This window comes from Amphibalanus amphitrite, unplaced genomic scaffold (genome assembly GCF_019059575.1).
Source record: "Amphibalanus amphitrite isolate SeventyFive unplaced genomic scaffold, NRLGWU_Aamphi_draft 000491F_arrow, whole genome shotgun sequence".
Taxonomy (NCBI): Eukaryota; Metazoa; Arthropoda; class Thecostraca; order Balanomorpha; family Balanidae; genus Amphibalanus; species Amphibalanus amphitrite.
The window spans coordinates 379,291-400,243 of NW_024881985.1; the positions used below are offsets into that span (position 1 = coordinate 379,291).

Consider the following 20,953-nt stretch of genomic DNA (forward strand, 5'->3'; position numbering starts at 1 on the left):
ATCCGAGACCATTCTGAGTAAATGCTGATCATAGCTGATGGACGGTCACAAATAGTAAAGGAACAATTTGCGCTATTTGCATGTCAGGTCATAGATCATGTGATTATCACCAGACGTAGTCGATGGTTAACCTTCCTGGTTTGTAGACGTTATTATAAATTGGATCCTGAGTCGACCATCTACATCGCAGAAAAAAGACATTTGATAGCTACTAAAACAGTTCTGCACTCAGTATAGTCAGATAAAATGCGACCTCGATTTAACGATCATTGTGTCCCCCTCATCGAGGCGCATCGAAGGATGTAAAATGCATTTTGAGCCTTTTGAAGGCGTGTCCTTAGAATACGATGATCACCTGACCAAATAAGGTCATATTTCGTATCGTTTGTTCCGTCTGCCGCGACACGAGAGTGATGCTTCAGCGAGCGAGTTTCGCATTACAGCGAATCATTTTCACCATGTCAGCTGAAGCGACAACAATTGCAATGATAAATGAGCATTGAAACAAAGCAAAAATTTAAACGACGATTAATGCTGAAGCATAGCCCTTGCTCTCGTCGATAGTCGTTATATTCGATAATAGATAAAACGACGACCGGCATGAAGAGAATAAGGTGAGCGAACACTCGCTCAATGTTCGCTCACCTTAGCCGTGCGCAAGAGCTTATCCGTATTGTTGAGAGGAATACATCGGAAATGTTTTTTTTTATGGCTTACGCTTGCCTCTGCAACAATTCGCTTCCGAATAATGGGTTGCTACGTTTTCGCGACTTCACCACTGGCGGTCGCAGCCGGTAGCAAAAGGGGGGGCCAAAGTCACACTCGCGGGACATAACATTTATCCGTCACCGGGAGGGGGGGGGGGGGGTGATCGGCTAATTTTTTACGTCCACGAGGTGCCGCGCAGTTGGCATTACTTATGCTTCATCCATCTGATTCTTGCGTGAAATCTTTAAGCTCAATTTAAGGCAAAATCACCAGTTCCATTTCCCGTCCCACGGTGCTTCCACCGGTCGGCCCACTGCACCATGACGACGGATCGGTGTAGCATAGGTATGCTGGAAGGTCAGGCACGCGGATTCATGACCTTACCACTATAAAACAATTCGGAAAAGTACAGATACCTCTTGCTTTGAACAAGCATGTGAAACCCAGAGAGCATTTTCAGACTATGACATTTACCCATATAGGTAACATACCTAGTTGTGTGGCAGCGGGAGAGAGTAGGTACACCGACCTCTGGAGACCCCCCACAGGTTCCGAGCTTTCAAAATTGGCATCTGAGGGCCGCGCGTGACTCCTGCGGGGCTTCGCAACGGCTCTATTGGGGCTCACTCAACCTGCCTAGTCTTACTGCTAAAAAGACTGGCCCTGAGCCCTAAGGACTTCATCGGTCTCTGCCAGCCCCAGGACCCACAACGGCTCATGGGGTCCCGACGTCGAAATATGAGGGAATCTGCGCGGGACCATCAGGACGTAAAGTAATCTCGATCAGGACCAACATAAGGCTGTGCCGGAGACTGCGTGAGCCGGGAGCCCTCTGATCTTCAGAAACCCACCCATGTATGTTTTCACGTAGAGGCCAGTTTAGGGCCCTCAGAGACCAGTACAGGGCCTGCAAACTACAAAGGCCAGTAGTTTGAGACAATCAGTGACCGAGTTGGGCTCTCAGAGGCTAATGTGGGTCATTACAGGCCAACATGGGCCCTCAGAGGTCAGCGTGGGGCCCTAAAAGACCAGCACGAGCCGTCGTTGGACCCCAGAGGCCAGCAGAGGGCCCTCAAAGGCCAAGGTGGGCTCTCCTCAGAGGCCAATGCAGGCCCTTAGAGGCCGGCATCGGGTCTTCAGCAGCCAGTGCGGGGCCCTCATTGGCACCTAAAGGTTCGTCTTGGGACACCACAGACAGAAATAAGGCCACCAGAGACCGTTGTGAGACCCTCAGACGCCGGTTGGGACCACTGAGGCCGGTTAGGGGCCCTCATGTAGGCCAGATGTGGGGTCTCAGAGGTTGATGTAGGCTCTTAGCGGTCAACGTGGGCGCTTGACCGCCACTGAAGTTCCCTCAGAGGTCAGTGAAGGACGCTCAAAGACCGGTGTGGGAGCTATATTAATAGCAACCCATGAGGTCTTACTTTACTGTCTTAGAGCCAATCTCCTTTAGCAGGGCCCACCCACCACTGCCGAAGAGGGTCTCATGCCAGCCATTGCTGGGCCTACGAGAGCCTCAAGTAAACCCACGCTGATATTCCATATAAGATCCGGCCATACTCGTGAACCTGTGCCAGGGACGCTGACCGCCAAATTGACAGAATGCGAAACTGAGCCCACTCATGAGTGAAATTTACGTCCTTTGATGGCGCAAGAAAGAAAATGAAACAAACGAAAAGCTTTTCTAGGACTTTTGTTCGATCTGAAAGGTGGGGCCAAAAGATAGTATGGCCCCACCTTTCAGCACCAAAGGGGGGGCCATGGCCCCCGTGGCCCCCCCCTGGGACCGCCAGTGGACTTCACGTTACCCATAATACGTCACATCACCTTCGGCACATATTAAAATTCGGGGTCATGGGTGCAATAATCATGTGCATTATCTTAAAGGTGTCACACTTTTACAAGTATTTATAATATCTATCCTACCAAAGAGGACATAAGTATGTGCAGTTTCATTTTCTCTCTTCGAATTATGGCTAGGAGGTCACAAATATTGTCTGACCGTATAGATCGCATGTCGACCGCATGTCGACATTTGACGATGTACGTTGAATACGATTTTTACGCTACTACAAGCTGCAAATTTCAAATAAGTTGTTTTCCGGTGCAGCCGAAATAAACGTTTACATGCTTCGAAGGTCACTTACCATGACCTAATGACCCGATCTTAGGTGACCTGTGGCTAAACTTTTTCGATGCATTTGCTAGATGAAGCTGTTGCCTGTTATCGAATCGCATTTCCGAAAGGGACCAAAAAGCGTGTGCCAATTATGACATATACGAGACAAACTTTACATGACAAACTCGTACTTGACAAACTTTTCGTGACCTTTTGTGACTTAGTACTCTGACTTAGCTTGGATTTTGAGCATGCGTAAAAACAGGCTCGGTATCTGCAGGGTATCTTTACCATACATTTGCCAATGGTGTATGCAAATTGAGTTCGATTAAACTTGTTACAGGATTATGCCAGACTCATTAATGACGTTGCTATTGGGTGGGACGATATGCTCGACTTTGGTCCATCTTAATGGTGTATGCGTTACAGGTGGTCTGCTCTCCTAACTTAGGAGACAAAAGTGCTCCATCTCTATTCTCTTTTTAAAAATGGCTCGTCCCGATGACTTGATCGCGCATTGCATGGGTCTTCCGGCGTTTCCTGCTTGTAACTAGTTTCATTGTCAGTCATTCCTTGGCGCGATTTATACCTGCCATTGTTCCCGCTCCGCTCGTTCTATTTCTTTCAGGAGCACGCGACGTGATTCACACCGCGTGCTCGGCATACCTACGGCTTTACGTAAAAATCCCCTAAAGCAACCGGTGCACTGTAGGCCGGCAGCCTGAAAAAGCGCCAGAAATTCCCCCAAACTGACTGTCCGCAATATGAACAAAATAGGTATCATTTAATCCCAAATTGATCGAAGAATACGATTCCGATGCCAGTTTTGCCCTAAGGTCAAAATTGAGGTCGTCAGTTGTCACCAAACACAAGACAATTTAGACTCTCTATAGGCCACCACATTTACCGATTTTAATGATGAACTTTAGTGGTAATTTATTAGTTGACCAATCGTCGTTTTGAACGAAATTTCCTGTCAGACTAGTTCAGGGCACTGTTGTTCACTGTGCCAACATCATTCTGACATATTGCATCGCTTTTCTGCAAGATAAGCTAGCTTTTTGCAAGCAGCTGCAAGACGTAATTTAAAATCATATCCAATTTTTTAATTAGACTTTTATAAAAACGTTATTTCGAGCGGCTAAAAATGAACATTTCATACTAGCCTCTGATTACTCATCTTTTGTTCCATATAGGTGCTTTGCTGCTTTTCCCTGCTACTTTTCGAGATATGCGCCAGTAAACCACATGATGTAGGGGCAATTGTCACCTCGCCGCTCTACTGAAGGCCCGGCGCTCTTTAAAACGCTGGAAGTTGTGAAAAACAAACGCTTATAATCTAAATGAAATATATGTCCCTGAGCTCAGAATTGATCAACGCACACAATGCTGTCAACATTTCTGGGCCAAACTCAAAAATTCAGTCATTATTAACCCCTAAACACAAGTCAGTGATAATCAACAACAACTTGCTCTTTAGCTAGACTTTTTGAGAAATGTTATTTCGAGCCGTTAAAAATGGCCATGCCATACAAACCACCAATCATCTTTCTGTCATGCCCTACTCGCAATTTTTGCTAATGCCTGCTACTCTTCGAGGTCACGTGACCTCACCATTAAAAGTGAATGGGGAAATAAGGAAACTGTTGTTTTTGCGCATGAAATGATTTCAAACTATCTCAAGCACACGGAATCGTGATTTCGTGCACTCCTTGCAAGATCTGATGCTTTACTTTTGCATTTTTGACCTTCCGTGACGTCATTTATGACGTCACACCGGTCATAGGAGTTTCTCGTCAATAACTCATGATCAAATTGAGCCAGCGACTCGGGAAAGCCACCAATGGACTCGGGAAGACCTCCCGAATCGAATGATATGCGATACGACCTCCTTAGATTAAGTTCGTGGCCTGATGGGCTCTGAACTGACCTTGACTCGAGGTCAATACCTTAAGTTGACCTCACCCGAACAAAAAGTATACCATTCGACGCGCCTGAGCCAGGCGAACACGATGGTGCCAAAGTCGCTGCTCTGCGGCCATTTTTTGCGAAATTATTTGCCAAAAACCAAACCCTACCTTGGGCTTTTTGACTTCACCTCAGAGGTTACCGGTTGACCTGGGACCTTAAAATCGGCTATCAATCGTTCCGTCTTGAAACGGCGCACACGCTTGTTTTTTCCGCGAGGCTCTAGCTCCATTAGGGGCGAAACGGCAAAAAGGGGTCGTACCAACCCTCCCCCCTCGGCCGGCCGAGGGGGTGGGGGGTCCGACAATAGGTCCGGCGAGGGTTAAGCAGCCACACTTCGTTTTTAGCATGCTTGCTTGTCACTGAGATCAACAACTCAATCACAAATAATTTCTAGCACTTTTCCGGACCCCCGGCCCAGTGTGCGGTGATGGCCTGGAGGGCGGTCAGCCTTATCAACTGTGATCAAATGTAACCGTTATGTGGTTCAATTTTCCCCCGTCCTCTCTGAAGTGAGGCTGTCAGTTGGGTATGGACGGTAGCTCAGAGTTCACGATGTCCTGTAGCACATTACAGTTGCACATTGCACAATGTTCTCGTCCTCCATTCGTTGCCGGGGAAGTCTGCATTGCACTGCAGGCGTCGCCCACACTCAAACACATGGCTGGGTGCCGTCATGGTTTACTGGATATGTCTGAGCCGTTGCCAGCCGTCCATGATTATTGTTTTAGAAGAGCTGATCCTGCGAATATGTCCGTAAGCAGTCTCCCAGTCGGCCGCCTCAGACCAATAAACAGAGCGCCGGATTCCGTAACCGCTGACCATCCCAATGGTAACGCGCAGACTTGTGTCCGGCGCATGACCGACGGCCGTCACGTGGTGTCAGTCAGTCACCTCTGCGATCAATTTATGTACATCCATCACAGTGGGTTGATTCAGGGTCTCAGTCGGTACTCCCTTCTCCAATTTCCACCCCACTGCACGATAGGACCGCGGCCGGAATTAGTGCGACATTGGTGGATTTGGCGACCTTTCCCAAATTGAGTTAAACTGTGTCACGTAGTTCAGAAATGTCCATGGACCACGAATCTGCAAATATTTTTCGTCCATAGTGTACAGCGTCCGCGCCACATCAGCCCAAACGCAAAGTTTTGTGCCAAGCATCGTAGACCCGTTTTCGCACGGAGAATAATAGCAGCTAATGTAGGTAAAAAATATATCTATTAGACGGCTTTATCAATATTTTCGACGTCTAACCTGATAGTTAAGACCATGGGCTACACGATGGAAGAAAAAAACTCAGCGGAATATATAAATACGCTTCAAATGTTAAGTTTTTTGGTGCTTTAAAAAATGTGAGTTAATTTTACTGTTATAGATATTCTGGAATGCCGATATAAAAAGTCCCGCTAGGTCCCGCTGTTCTTTTATCAATATGGTGTTTACCAATCAATTGCCTTTCAGAAAATGTATAATTTAGCTGCGTCAGCCTGCGGCAGCGAAAATGAGGGGTATTTTTTTACTCCAGGTCGCCGCGGCCGGGAGCCGCGAGTAACAGAACCTCAAGAATCGGACAAGGTTGCCACCAACTATATTAAAGTTTTGTCCTGACATATCCGTACCTTCTATCGGAGTTTCTGATACACTTTTCTGACCCGTAATAAATTTGTTATATAGTCATGTAGGCCATCAGATTCCCATCTTCACGGTTTTCGTGGCTACATTATTTGCTTATCGGAATTTCCGGTGCCGTCATGACCTGGCTTGACAGGTGCTGCCGTCTTATCACGTGACCGAGCGGAGTCGAGGTCAGGGCAGGTCAACCGATTAATTAATCAATTAATTAATGAATTAATTAATGATTAGTTAATTAAATTAATCAGAAATTGCTTAGAAAGTGTTGCGAACGAATCGAATCCGGCCCCGATCGACCGGTAAAGTTACGAATATGCAAAATCCGAATAATACGGAAGTCGAATTAAAACTTGTTCCGAATCGATCAATCTATATTGTCCGCCATTTTCTCCTTCTAATTTCAACGAGTTCATTCACACGACAACAATAGCACCGACGAAATTCCGACTGCGTAAAAATATGCAAAATGGCGCGTGCCATAAAACACTGGAGCCGCTACGGCGGCGACATCCTCCCCCCCAAGAGTGACCCGTCGTCACCCTTGGCACCATGCCCATCGATACACACACTGGGCAGAGCGCAGTTGCACCACTAATCACCATCATCATCACTCCCCTCGAGGAGACACACTTTGCTAGCAGGACGGCGGAGACGTCCTCTAGCGGTCACTATATCCACAGAACGGACACGACCATCGGGTCCAGGGTACACCTGAGCGACTCGAGCCAGCGGCCACAATCCCTTTGGCGTGTCGTCGCCGGCTAGCAGCACCAAGTCTCCGACGCGCAGGTTCCGAACGTCTGACGTCCATTTGGTGCGCTGAACGAGGGTGGGGACGTATTCCCTGAGCCATCTTCGCCAGAACTGTGTGGCTATGGCTCGTGCTTGCCGCCAGTGACTCCTGACATTCATTCGTGATGAGTCACTGAGCTGAGACGGCAGGAGACACGCCGGTCTGCCGAGAAGGATGTGACTGGGAGTGAGCGCTTCACAGTCACTGGCTTCTGAGCTGACGTGCGTCAAAGGTCGACTGTTGATAACTGCCTCTACTTCTGCGATAGCGGTCAGTAGAGCTTCTTCATGAACGATGAAGTTTCCAAGGACTACTCGGAGTGCTCGTTTCACGGTTGCCACCATTCGCTCCCAAATACCTCCCATATGGCATGCGGTGGGAGGATTGAAAAACCAGCGGATGTTGTCTTGGGCGAGCCGATCACTGATGCAGCCTTGATTTAAGTCGGTTAGAAGACGTCGGAGTTCAGCTTCCCCTCGGCGGAAGTTGGTTCCGTTATCCGAGTACACCGATGCTGGCCTACCGCGACGAGCGACGAAACGCTGGAAGGCCATGAGGAACGATTCGGTGCTTAAAGATGTCGATATTTCGAGGTGGACTGCTCTGGTAGACATACATGTCACCAGCAGACAGTATCGCTTCTCCGTCTTCCTGCCTACTTTGGTGAGTATCGGGCCGAAGTAATCGATGCCGACGTTGCAGAATGGGTGTGTCACAGCTAAGCGCGCTTTCGGAAGCGCAGCCATTCTTGGCGTTTGAGGCTGGGCTCGTCTTCGTCGACAGAGCGGGCAGGCTGACAGGATCTTCCGCACTGTCGCCCGTGCCCTGGGGATCCAGTACAGCTGTCTGGCTTCATTGATGACGTGTTCGGCGCCAGCGTGCAGAAGCTGGCTGTGGAAGTGCGTGACTACTAATCGAGTCACTTCACTGCTGCGAGACAGGATCACTGGATGGCGAGCCGTGGCTGGGAGTGGTGCGTTGAGGAGCCGACCACCGACCCGAATGACACCGTCTTCATCCAGCCAGGGTGAGAGTGCCAGCAGACTACTCTTGCTAGAGACCGATCTGCCGTTCTTCAGGTCGATCAGTTCCTGATGATACTGATCATTTTGCATCTTGCGCAGAATAAGGTTTTCTGCATCGTTCAACTCTGTCACCGAGAGCGTGCCAGCACGGCGCCATTCTTGCTCTTCTTGAGAGCCGTGTCTGGCTACGAAGTTGCAGAGAAACCGCATCAGCCAGGCGACGGAGCGTTTGTAGCGAGTCCAGCTTGAGAACCTGCTGGGGTCAGGGAGAACAATCCCTGTGCTGAGATCAGTGGCGGTGAGATTCACGACCCTGACCTCGGGATCACCGTCGTTTATGGCCTTTTGGCGAACCTCTGAAGGCCATTGATCCGGCGGCTGGCGAAGGAAGGCAGGTCCTTGAATCCAGCGGCTATCCGGTGTCAACTGAGAAGCCGGCAGACCCCGCGAGCAGTCGTCCGCCGGGTTTAGGTATCCTGGGACATGCCGCCACCGCGATGGTTCTGAGCCTTGGCGAATCTCTGCTATTCGGTTGGCGATGAACGTGTGGAAGCGTCTGCTTTCGTTGTTGATGTATTGGAGAACCACCATACTGTCGCTCCAAAAGTTGACTCCATCAATTGCGAGCTTCAGTTCTCTTCTGATGGCGTCTGCCAGGCGAACGGCTAGCACAGCCGCTTGAGTTTCAAGCCGAACGATAGTCATCTTCTTTAATGGAGCGACTCGAGTCTTGCTCATGACGAAAGAGACAGACACAGTGCCGTCAGCCGATGTCTCTCTGAGGTAGGCCACGGCCCCGAAGGCGAGCTCGGAAGCATCACAAAATATGTGAAGCTGCCGATCACGTGCAGGTGAGTCGCATGCTTTGAAGCTCCGAGGAACTGTGAGTGCTTCTAAGCACGCCAATTCTCCCGTCCAACGAGTCCATTCTTCCGCCGTCGTTCCTGTGAGCTCACAGTCCCAGTCGAGTTTCAGTGCCCACAGCTTCTGCATCACGATTCTTGCGAGAAGAGTGAATGGAGAGGCGAATCCGAGTGGATCGTAGATGGAGGCAGCCATCTGAAGGATACCCCGTTTTGTAGGAGGCACAGTTCGGTGATGAACATGCAGCCTTAGCAGGTCAGTCTCTGCGTCCCACAGCAAACCGAGGATGCGTTCTGTCGGCAGCTGCACGGTCAGATCTGCCGCTGATGGCGTACGCTCGGACTCTGGCACAGCGGCGAGGACGTCACGAGCATTGCTGAGCCATTTGGTGAGTCTGAAGCCTCCTCGAGATACGAGTGCTGTCACTGCTGTGAGGCTAGAAATAGCCGAGTCGCTGTTTGGCTCCGAGCTGAGGAAGTCGTCCATATAGAAGTTGCAGAGGACCGCTTCTGTCGCCGTTCTGTCCGAGTCAGTGTCAGCCGCCATGTCATTGGCGGTCTTGCGAAGAGCATACGATGCCGAAGCCGGTGAGCACCGGGCTCCAAAGATAATACGGTCCATTTGGTACACATCAGGAGGCCGGGTGGTGTCCAAATCTCGCCAAAGAAAGCTGAGTGCCGGCTGATCGTCCTTCACTGCCGCCATCTGATGGTACATCTGTTCGATGTCGGCCGAAACGCCGACTTGCTGCTCCCTGAATCTCAGAAGAACGCCGGGAATCGTCTGAAGGAAGTCAGGGCCAGTGAGAAGCTGACTGTTCAGAGAGGTTCCTCTGTAGCTGGCTGCAGCATCGAATACCACACGAATCTTTCCTGGCTTGTTTTGGTTGACCACTGCATGGTGCGGCAGGAACCATCGTTTCTTGTCTGCTCTCTCGAGTTCTTCTGGGCAGAGCATTCGAGCGTATCCCTTGTCCAGATACTGTCGAAAGGTATCTTTGTATGCAGCTGCCGTCCCTGGTTGGCGGAGAAGTCTTCTTTCCGTGCTCTCAAGCCGATTCAGTGCTGCTGTGTAGTTGTCTGGCATGGAGACGTCGTCTGATCTCCACAGTAGACCGGTCTCGTACCTGTCCCCGCGCCATTTCGTCGTCTCAGCGAGCAGCTTCTCCGCGCGCCTATCTTCAGCTGATGAGGCGACGTTCTCGCTGAATTTGGTGCCGAAGGACTCGGTGGACCACCATTCCTTCACCAGAGAGCTCAACTCTTCTTCTCGAGTGTCAACTCGTGCCATGTGCATGACGTGACGAGCACCAGGCGAGACCAGCTGTGTGATGTTGCCGCTTAGACACCAACCAAAGGCTGTACGAACGGCCACTGGCTGGCCTGGCCTACCAACGCGTGCCTCGTGCTGCACTATTGCTTCAGTGACGTTAGCGCCTAACAGTAGTTCGATCGGCTTGTCACTAGTGTCTGGAATGTCGAGATCCGAGAGATGGAGCCACTCGTGTCGCCGACTCCAGTCGATTGTTTGCGGCTGCACGTTCAGCTTAGGAACGGAATATACCTCTTGTACGGTAATATCCGCTCTTCCGTTTCCATCCGACATTGGCGATACCTGCAGTTCAAATCGGTGCACAGTTCTCTTCTCGCCGGCCCCTTCGACGTTGTTGAGTTGCAGCTCCTGGCGTTCTCCGATGATACCCAGGCGCTGCCTCAGCCGATCGGTGCAGAGAGAGGTTTGTGCTCCGGCGTCCAGTAGTGCGTGCGTGTCACTGTACTCGCCGTCTGGCCCGTACACACGCACTGGTACGACTTGAAGAAGTGTAGATGTTCTGCAGGTCGCATTCAGCGCGGCTCCGATCGTGCGATTAGTTGAGTGCTGCTCTGCTGGATCCATATGTTGGGTTTGCTCGAGCGCGGCAGCCTGCTCCGTTCCACGACGCTCGAAAACACGCTGGCTGCCATGTAGTAACTGGTGGTGTCTGCCTCCACAGCCGGCAGAACTGCACTGTTGGACAGATGTGGACGGGCACCTTCTCGAGATGTGTCCCGTCTCCAAGCAGCGAAAACATCTGTCATTGTCAGCGATGTATCGAGCTCGTTCCGACACCGACTTTTGGGCAAATGCATTGCAGCGAGCCAAGCTGTGTCGGCGATTGCAGAGGGGGCACGCCGGCTGGGAGCCATGCTGAGTGGCCACCGTGGCGAGAGCCGAACGCGCACTCGATCCATGCCTCTGACGCGACGCCGGCGGTCGGCGCTGACTGTCTGACGCTGAGCTGATGCCGCTGTTTCCTTCACGCTCAGACATTGAGCTGCTGAGCAATATCCGGACTTGTAGAGCTAGCCAGTCATCCAAATCCGACAGTGTGACTTGCCTTGGCTCCAGCTCTACTGCTCGTTTTCCCCACTCGTGACGGAGTTGAATCGGCAGCTTCACGACTGCTCGTCGCAAGTTCTCGCGGCTCGTGACGTCACCATGATAGCCGAGCGATTGGAGAGTCGTAACCGCGGAATGGAGACGAGCTTGAAACTTTTCTAGGGCTGCTGCGTCGAGGTGCTTCAGAGGCTGGCTCTCGAAAACAGCCCTCAGGTGTGCGAAAACGATATCGTCACTCCTGCCGAATCGACTTTGGAGAGCTTGTAGCGCCTGCGGGTAGAGCTCGCCATCGTATAGCATCCCTTCGATTGTTTTCTGCGCCAGACCAGTGACTGCCGACTGTAGATGAACGATTTTTTCTGCGTTTGACAGCCCTGGTTGCTTGTGAATCAGCGCCTCGAAAAGTCCAATCCACTTTGGCCACTCCAGAGGCTCACCCGAGAACTTCGGCAGTGCTATGCGCGGCACGCTGTGGAGCTCGGTGTGACGCGCTGTCGTCTCTCTCTGTTGAGCTGGTGAGGCCTCAGGACTGTTCAGCCTCCTGATCCAGTCTGCTGTTCTCATGTTGCCTTCACCAACGTTCGCGCGTTCATGCTCAACTTCACAATCGGCAACAGCAGCTTCGTCTCTGATGTCATCAGTCCTATCCAGATTGACTGTCCCTGACTCAATGGCTTCTTGCCGCAGTCGAGCTTCAAGTTCGGCTGTTTCAGCCGCTTCTCTAGCCGCCTGAATCTTCAGGTTGAATTCCTTTTCGCACTGAAGTCGTTTTTCCTCTTGGCGACTCTTCAAGGCGGTCAGACGGGCTTGAATCACAGCCTCATGTGAATGAGCCACAGCTGCCGTCGAACGATGGGACGCTGCTGCACTAGCTTCAGAAGCGGCCTCGTCAGATCTCGATTGAAGGTAAGTCATTATCTTTTGAACGATACTGTTCCGCTGTGCTTCGATTTCAATCATGTATTCGTTTGCCTTCGATTTCTCTTCCTCGTCCGTCAATACCAGCAGGTATGACTCATTGGAGTCCGTCACTGTGTCCATTGCACGGTCAATATCACCGAGCAGCTCTTGGAGAATGGTACGACTGCCTCGAACTGCGATCAGATTCTCGGCTCGATTGCAGATGCGTGTCAAACACGACTTCTTGTTTGCTCGGATCCGCTTCAATCTTGCTGCTTCGGGTGATTGATCCATGTTGATTATTTGCTGATGTTGAGCAGCACGATGATTCAGAGCATACGTTGTTATGCTTAGAAGCCATGCAATGCGCGGAACGTTACGTTATCTGTGGCCATTACGTTAAGTGCGAACGATGCGAAACTCAAAAACGTAACTTAATTCTAAATTCACGATAATGACGTTAGAGCGAACGACGATATAACGCTCAAAGGTTGTTATTCGTGAACATTACGTTAGAGCGAACGAGACGACACACAAATTACGTTATCCACGACCCGGAGGACCAAAAAATGTTGCGAACGAATCGAATCCGGCCCCGATCGACCGGTAAAGTTACGAATATGCAAAATCCGAATAATACGGAAGTCGAATTAAAACTTGTTCCGAATCGATCAATCTATATTGTCCGCCATTTTCTCCTTCTAATTTCAACGAGTTCATTCACACGACAACAGGGGCATTCCACGTCAAATCGAACAAAAATCGGCTGTTTTGCACCTTACCATCAGCGATTTCATTATAAATTGGTGAGCGAGTTCCTGTGTGGCCCCGGGCATTACATTGATGTTTTTTGCACATTCTGACCACAGGTCTTCTAAATATAGGGCATCAAATTTTTACAAAATGTTGCATCTTTATATTTTTGAACGACCATAACTTTGGTTGTACTTGTTTGATTTGAATGAAATAAACCTTACTGTTTAGGTAATTTCTTAAGCATTTGTTTAGAATTGCACCTACTTAAATATATGACCTTGAAATTTGCTTAACTCTGTTCTTAAGCACAAATATTGAAATAGCAAAAAACACGTCACCTTCGATTTGGCTCATTTTCATATATTTTATTGCCTACCATATTCTTAATAACCTGTGAAAAAATTAGAGTGGGCCATTCATAAGTTTTGAAGAAAATTGCACATATGCAAACGTATGTTAGCACGCGCAGTGGAGGGGGGAAGAGCGAATTTCGCCCACCCCTCCTGTTTTTCGCCAATATCTCATAAGATTAATGCGAAATTAATTATGGCTACCTGTCAAGAATTGAATGGGGCATCTCATCGTGCAAGCAATGAGAAAATCGGTTCACAATTGTTCTAGTAATAGCGGTGTAAAGTGAACATCCTGTCGCCGCAGCGACCCGGCGACTCGGCAGCCGGCGCCGACCGCTACGCGCCGCCTGAATTGTAGACTGTGCCGGGACGGAACGGAACGGTTCCGTCTTTACATCGCGCTCCCTACCGCTGATTACGTTCGATTCGCGTCAAATTTTGTGGGAAGACTAAGAAATGTACAGGCAATCTTATGGCGCAAGAAATTTGTAAATCGGTTGGTAAACAATTGAAATATGAACGTGTAAACACAAAATTGTGATTGCTGCGTTTCCCGCATCGGCCGAGCCCGCCTCAGCCGGCGACATGTTACTCTTAGCAGGCCTCTAACTGCCATATTTATTATTGGATTAACTAGAAATTCCCCATACATACTAAAAAATGTATGTTCTTTCGTATAGTGAAGATCAAAAGACGTGAAGATATCGTTGCGTGATAATGTTTTCGTTGAATTTACTTTATGATGCATTTCCACACGGCTCAAAATTCACCGCAAAATACCGTTTGCCTGAGACATTTTTACTATGGAACGTGAATGCTTGACTACGATGACTATGCATTTCCATCCTCGCAGAGTTTGGGATATCACTAATCAGCAATCATTCATTTCAGAAAGTGTACACAAGCAAGCATGTCTTGACTCTGTCTTTCAAGGTCACGCGCGGTTGCGTGATGTTGATGCATGAAAACGGCGTTTGCCGCGAAAGTTATGAATGGCCCACTCCAATTTTTTCACAGATGGTTAGGAACATTGTGACGGACATAATATGTAAAAATTACCCAAATCGAAGGTGACGTGTTTTTTGCTATTTAAATTTTTCTGTTTTAATTCAAGGTCAAATGCATTTCAAGGTCACTTCAATTTAATTTTATAATTAAAAATCAAAGCCTTATCAATTGCCTATAAGACCCTGTTAATATCATTTTGATACCAGAAAAGGAATCAGAGTTATAGCCATTTAAAAAATTGATGTGTGACATTTTTCGCTATATTCGATGACCTATATCTCAGCGATACGTTATCAAATTTCGAAAATATTATACGTAACTCAGTTTTGAACCATGCCCAGTCTGCCTACAAATTTTCAGAAAAATCGAAGGGGATGACGGATTTCGGTGTTTGATTTGACGTGGAATGCCCCAACAATAGCACCGACGAAATTCCGACTGCGTAAAAATATGCAAAATGGCGCGTGCCATAAAACACTGGAGCCGCTACGGCGGCGACAGAAAGTACACCGATTACCATTTTTATGATTCTACCATCCTTTTCATGTGAAAAGCGGGCACGAAATACGAAAAAGTACCGATGTCGCGCTAATTTTCGCTCCGGTCCCATTGTGCACTGGCATGGTCAGTACTCCCGATCTTCTCTTCACTACCGATACGAATATGCGGCCCTTTCCTATTCCAGTAACCATCGCCCGTAAAGGGGGTATGGGTTGAACGATCCCTCCCTCGTTTTTTTGCGAATAAGTAGCGTAAAAAGCGGCCGATCGTTACACAACTTTCAGAATCCTCGAGTCAGTCTATTTTACCCCTACCCTGAAAATTTCATGACCCTGACCCAAATGACCTTTGACCTCTGACCTATTTCTCGAGACCATGTTTGGCTGGAATTGGAATAGTGATTCGGCGTATGTCGGCTCGCATTAGCCGCGCGTTTGCAGTCTTTTTGTGGTTTCAAGCGTTCAAACATGTGATATGATGTTGGTCCCATGCGTTATGGTAGGTGTCAAGGTCACCTTAAGGTCAGGTCAGGTCACTGATTTTTTTTGGAGCAGATTTTGGAGCAGATTTCGAATTTGGCAACCATTTGAACATTTACGAAGCAGTTTTGATGTATTCATAACATGTTACGAAACTGTCAGGGACGGCTGACACCCACTAGAATACCCGGCACGACCCCTACTGGTTGACATGACCTGACCTGACCCGACCTGGCCTAAATGCATGAAGACATCATCTGTGATCAAAACTGACATAAAGTTCGTGATCAGCACCCCCCCCCCCAAAAAAAAACATAGCAAGTAGCAACCTTACTTTACGATGTTCTAACAGGTCCCGATTTTCCCCGACTTTTGGGTCATTGACCTGGCCTGGAAGGCCAACCAATGACCTAGGACCTTAACATTGGGTATCATCGGCTTCCTTTCGTCACGGGCAACACGATCGTTTTTTTTTTCGCGAAGCTCTAGCTCGATCAGGGGCCAAACGGCAGGGGGGGGGGGGGGCGACGGACCCCCTCCCCCTTATACGTTCGCGGCTGGCAAAGCACCAATACGGGCGAGGGTTAAATCGCCACTTCCGTGTCCACTTTTCACTACAGACGCGGACAGCCGACCCTGTCTTCTGTTCATCCTTCCATTTCACTGATCTGGGCGGACAGACGTAATCAATGACCCATGTCCACCCCACCGGTCGGCCCTGTCATGCTTGTCACAGTCCTTCCAGTCAGGGTTGGCAGGGGGTGGCAAAAACTGGTTTTTGCCAGTGGTTTAAACCGGTTTATACCGGCTGGCAGAAACCCCAGTGGCAAAAACTGGCAAAAAATAGATAAAACTCAGGTGGCCCAAACCACAACTGTTCTAGTTAGGAATGGATCTGAAATGTACAAATGCATTTATGGATGTCATAGAGATGCACCAAACATTCTAAAGTTTGCCTCATTACTTATCCCTGCTTAAAATGTCTACTCGTATGCATGTCCTCGTTCGCTCTACGGGTCGTGAACGACTGAAACCGACTCCCGGCTGAGGTGGTCTGCGCCCCATCGCTCAACTGCTTCAAGGCGAGGCTGGATGCACACTGGTGCCACTTAAGCTACACCATTCCCGATTCTGATTGGCCCTCGACAAACCAAATACCAGGAGTTCGATGAGATCGGGTAGTTACGACAGGCTATAAGCCTAAAAATCCCGATACCGTATGGTAAGATAAGGTAAGGTAGACATCCATCACAGAATGTATTTCCATGTAGGGGAGAGTGGGGCAAAGCTGCCACGGTAGGGTTCCGTGCGCATATCAGTGGCAGATACCCCTCCGCACTTCTGATTGTGCAGGACTCACTCTTGCACTGGCTCATTTGTCAACCCCAAAAGGCGTCTTACTGGTTCCTTATGGAAAGACCATGAAAGTGTTTTTGAGTTATAGAACACTTCAACGGTCAATGTCATTTCTGTTGGAAAGCATAAAGCTTTCACCGAATTTTCTTCAAAATGTTTCACGTTTAAATCCATGTCTAGGCATATCATTGTGATGGTTTTTAGTTTTTGCCAGTTTTTGCCACTTTTTGCCGGTTAAAACCGGTTTAAACCGGCAAATGGCATTAACTAGTTTTTGCCGGCAAAAATGCCAACCCTGCTTCCAGTGAACCTACCAACTGTACAGTGAGTTTGCAAACCTTATAGTGAACTCACGAACTAATACGTTAGTCCAAAAACAAATCCATCAAGCGCTCATAACTCCGATAAGCTGACAGACGATCACGCAAGCTCACCCGGTGATCCAGGGTTTACGATGTTCCCTCAGGGAGAAGGCGGCGATGCCGGTGGACAAGGTTGGCATGCTGTCGTTCACCACCTTCTCCTGGATGACGAGCATCATGTGGAAGGCCTACAGGAAGGGCCTCAAGGTGGACGACCTGCCGCGCATCTCGCCGCTCGAGAGCTGCGAGTACAACGCTAGACGGTGAGCGCTGAACGCGGCGGCGGTTTAGTGTCTGGGGAGCAATGGTATGGTGTTCACAGAGCAATATTGGGCGCGTTGGATATCAGTGCTGAATTACTGTTGTTATTACCGGTGATTTTTAACGGTGTTAATCAGTTGCCGAGCTTATAGCCGGATTGATAAAAGCTCCTCATTTTGTGGATGACGTTTTGTTGGGATGACTTTTCACGTAAGATCAAACAACTGGCAGCCAAAAGCCGGCTGAAAGAGGAATGTCTGTATGGCTGTCTGTTATTTACACATGCTATGACAGGTGTAGGACGGGCAGTACATGCCTAGGTTGTTTGATGGGCACCTCGTGACCCGCTGTGGAGCGAGGGAGCACTCCTCTGCTACCCCGTCACTGTCCGGTTTGACTGTATACCGCTCTGTCCCCGACCAGGCTGGAGTTTATGTGGACAGACGAGGTGAAGCGGCACGGCCTGAAGCACGCCTCGTTCCGCCGAGCCGTCTGGAGGTTCATCCGAACACGCATCTTTGTCGGCATGTCGGTGTTCGTCATGTGTCTCATCATGGGTCTGCTAGGACCGGTGAGCGATGGGGATGACACTGCAGTGGCGAGGGAGGTGCTTTAATGTCATATCTGGTGCTAATACTTTTTCGGGAGAGTTTCCAGAATAAGTTGTTTGATAAAAATATCGGACTTTTTTAGAAGGCAATCATTCGAAATGTTTTGTCAGTTTATTCAGACACTTCATAGTTGAGTGAAATGTTGAATCTGTTGAGTGTTGGATGTGTTTGAATCTATTGTATCAGTGATATTGCTGACAGCCACTCGGACAGCACTCGGTAGTGTTATATTGACCATCCCACACAGTGACTTTCTGGTTGCGTTCGGTAGACGGTGTTTTATCAGCTGACCCGCGCTCTGACTGTATTCCTGGATTCGTTCGACAGACGGTATTATATTGACCGACCCAGACTGTGACCCTATTTCTGACTTTGTTCAACAGACGGTGTTTATGCGCCGTCTACTGGAGTTTGCTCAGGACGAGGACGCCCCACTCGAGGAGGGTATCTGGTGGACGGTTGGCCTGATCGCTTGCGAGGTGTTGCGGGTCCTCTTCTTCACGGCACTGTGGGGCATCAACTACCGCACGGGCATCCGCCTGCGGTCTGCCTGCCTCACCGTGCTCTACAGGAAGCTGATGAAGCTGCCCAGTCTGGGCGACAAGTCTGTGGGCCAGGTGGGTAAGCCTGCTGTCTGTCACTTCACTGCGTGCCCATTGCCCAGCTTAGACAAATAATGGAGAGCGAGCTCCTCGCCCGATGCATAGACCTCTGTATACCGAGGTCCCAAAGGTAAACAGATGTCTAACTGCCCGATGATATAGATAGAGTAAAGCTCTATAAGCTGGTATGAGCTCTAAAGCTGTTATGAGTAGTACACCACCTCTATCATGTCATGCGCATTCACCCGCCTGTGTGGCACCCATGTGTAGCGGTGCCGCTGCTATGACCGCGTGGTAGGAACCGTGACACATCGCCTGATAACCGTCAGCGGCGTCGTGACACGGTGCATTGTTTGCATGGGCCATACTGGTCGGGGGGACAATGGGCTCATTTTTGGGACGTTCCACTCTAAAGGCGGTACAACTGTGGAGCGCGCTGTTGATTATGCGGCGTTGAGACTAACACCGTTATGTACTTATAAAAGGCGTTCAGTATGCGTTTTGATGTATCGGTGGCAATTATTAATTTTGATTAAAAATGATTTTTCGGTACTGCATTCACACCGCATGACGCAAGCCAGAACAATATTATCCAGGAAAAAGAAAAAAATCGATTAAGTTTGACCGAACCTAGATGGCTCCACCGTACCGATACCTTCTGCAATACCTGTGCAGTGTGGCAGTGTGCACCCCAGCTGTATGTGTGACCCCTCCGATGGTTGTTGGTGGCGGGTGCCCTGCCCTGCCTGCGGACCTACACCCCACCCTGTGACTCTGTTCTGAACGCCCTCTCCCCTCCATTTCAGGTGGTGAATCTGTTCGCCAACGACGCGCAGCGCATATTCGACCTGTGCGTGTTCGGTCCGCTCATCATTGGCGGGCCGGTGATCGCGCTCGGCGGCGTCATCTACATCGGCCTGGTGCTCGGACCGTACGCCCTGTTCGGAATGATCGCCTTCATACTGTTCTACCCCCTGCAGGTCAGTCAGGGCGCGTGCTACCCTCTTAGGCGGTCACCGAGTTACCCGCTGAGTAGTTCTACATAGGTACCGAGTAGTTCTATCCGCTGCAGGTCAGATGTGGTGATGATGATTGGGTTTTGTGGCGTGCCCGACCTCTGAGGGTTATATGGCGCAAAGGCAGGTCAGATGGTCCCTCAGTGGTAGCCAGGTTGGGCTGGTCGGTCGGTTAGCGTCCCTCTCCCTCATCTGCGGTCGTCACGGGTGACGTGGTTGCTAGACTTCCCCGTACGGCTCTGTATTTATTGGAATCACAGCCTCGCAAATGACCTGCCAGTTAACGCCCCCAGCAAACAGTCTAACATGCATCCAAGACATGTTAGGGTGAGGGGGAGCTCATGGCTTATGTAGTTAGTGTCTGCCACGTGTCTTACACGGGTTACTGAGAGCACATGGGTGGGACTTCCCCGTATATTTATTTGTATTGCCACTGGCCCCAACTGCACTGTGACAGATAGGTGGGTTGGTTGAAGACAGTGTGTGCAGCGCTGGCGGGCCGATCCGCTCCCGACTGTGATCAAGGCCGCCGTGCAGGGCCGTGGTCGTGGAACGCTGCAGGCTATCTGCGAGCACGTGTGTGCTGATAGTGGTACGGCGTCAGGCAGGTGGCATGGGGTGAACACGTGGTCTGGAGTTACCGCGTGACTGAATACTGGGGAGGGGCATTGGACATGGCTGTCAGACACGAAGATGGCTGTCAGTTGTGGGGGTAGGTGCCGGGTACTGGGTACAACTTTTCCAGAGCGTGGGTCAATTATCTGGGGGACAGGGCTGCTCGTCGTGTGAGGGCGGTGGTCCTTGCTGAGGGGCGGTGCAGCTGTCCTTACTACAGTGCAGTGTTCGGTTGGCGGGGGGGGGGGGGGGCGCTTGCATTACTGTCTGTGATATGAGGACGTTGGTCCATGTTTAACTGTTGATGGGACTACAGCTGTCCTCACGGGCGGTACACGATCCCCGACTCTATGTGCAGAGTCGCAGACCGTCACCATCCGTCTGGCCGTCTGATGCTGACGATCTAATATCCATGGCTAGCCAGCCCCCTCCTCCCCCCTCCTTCCCACCCCCGTCTGCCTGGGTCGATGTGTGTACCGTATCAACACTGACAACCACCCACCCGGGCCCGGGTGAGGGGGTGTCGGTGGCGCCGGTTGTTCCGCTGTCGGCACACGCTCACGTGCCCATGTCCCGCTACTACTGACATCTAGGGACGTGTGGAGGAACCCTTAGTTTATGCATCATCCTCACGATGCATTA

The 20,953-nt window shown here is 49.9% G+C and overlaps 1 protein-coding gene across 4 annotated transcripts in view; it reads left to right on the forward strand.

The window, feature by feature from the left end:
• Nucleotides 1-20,953, forward strand: part of LOC122392560 (multidrug resistance-associated protein 5-like) — a 63,755-nt gene that overhangs the window by 5,159 nt on the left and 37,643 nt on the right. For all 4 annotated transcript variants that reach the window (XM_043387585.1, XM_043387586.1, XM_043387587.1 and 1 more), the window contains exons 3-6: nucleotides 17,311-17,469; nucleotides 17,891-18,038; nucleotides 18,462-18,695; nucleotides 19,487-19,660. In XM_043387585.1, the coding sequence (XP_043243520.1) occupies nucleotides 17,311-17,469; nucleotides 17,891-18,038; nucleotides 18,462-18,695; nucleotides 19,487-19,660 (715 nt within the window). The remainder of the gene's footprint in view (nucleotides 1-17,310; nucleotides 17,470-17,890; nucleotides 18,039-18,461; nucleotides 18,696-19,486; nucleotides 19,661-20,953) is intronic.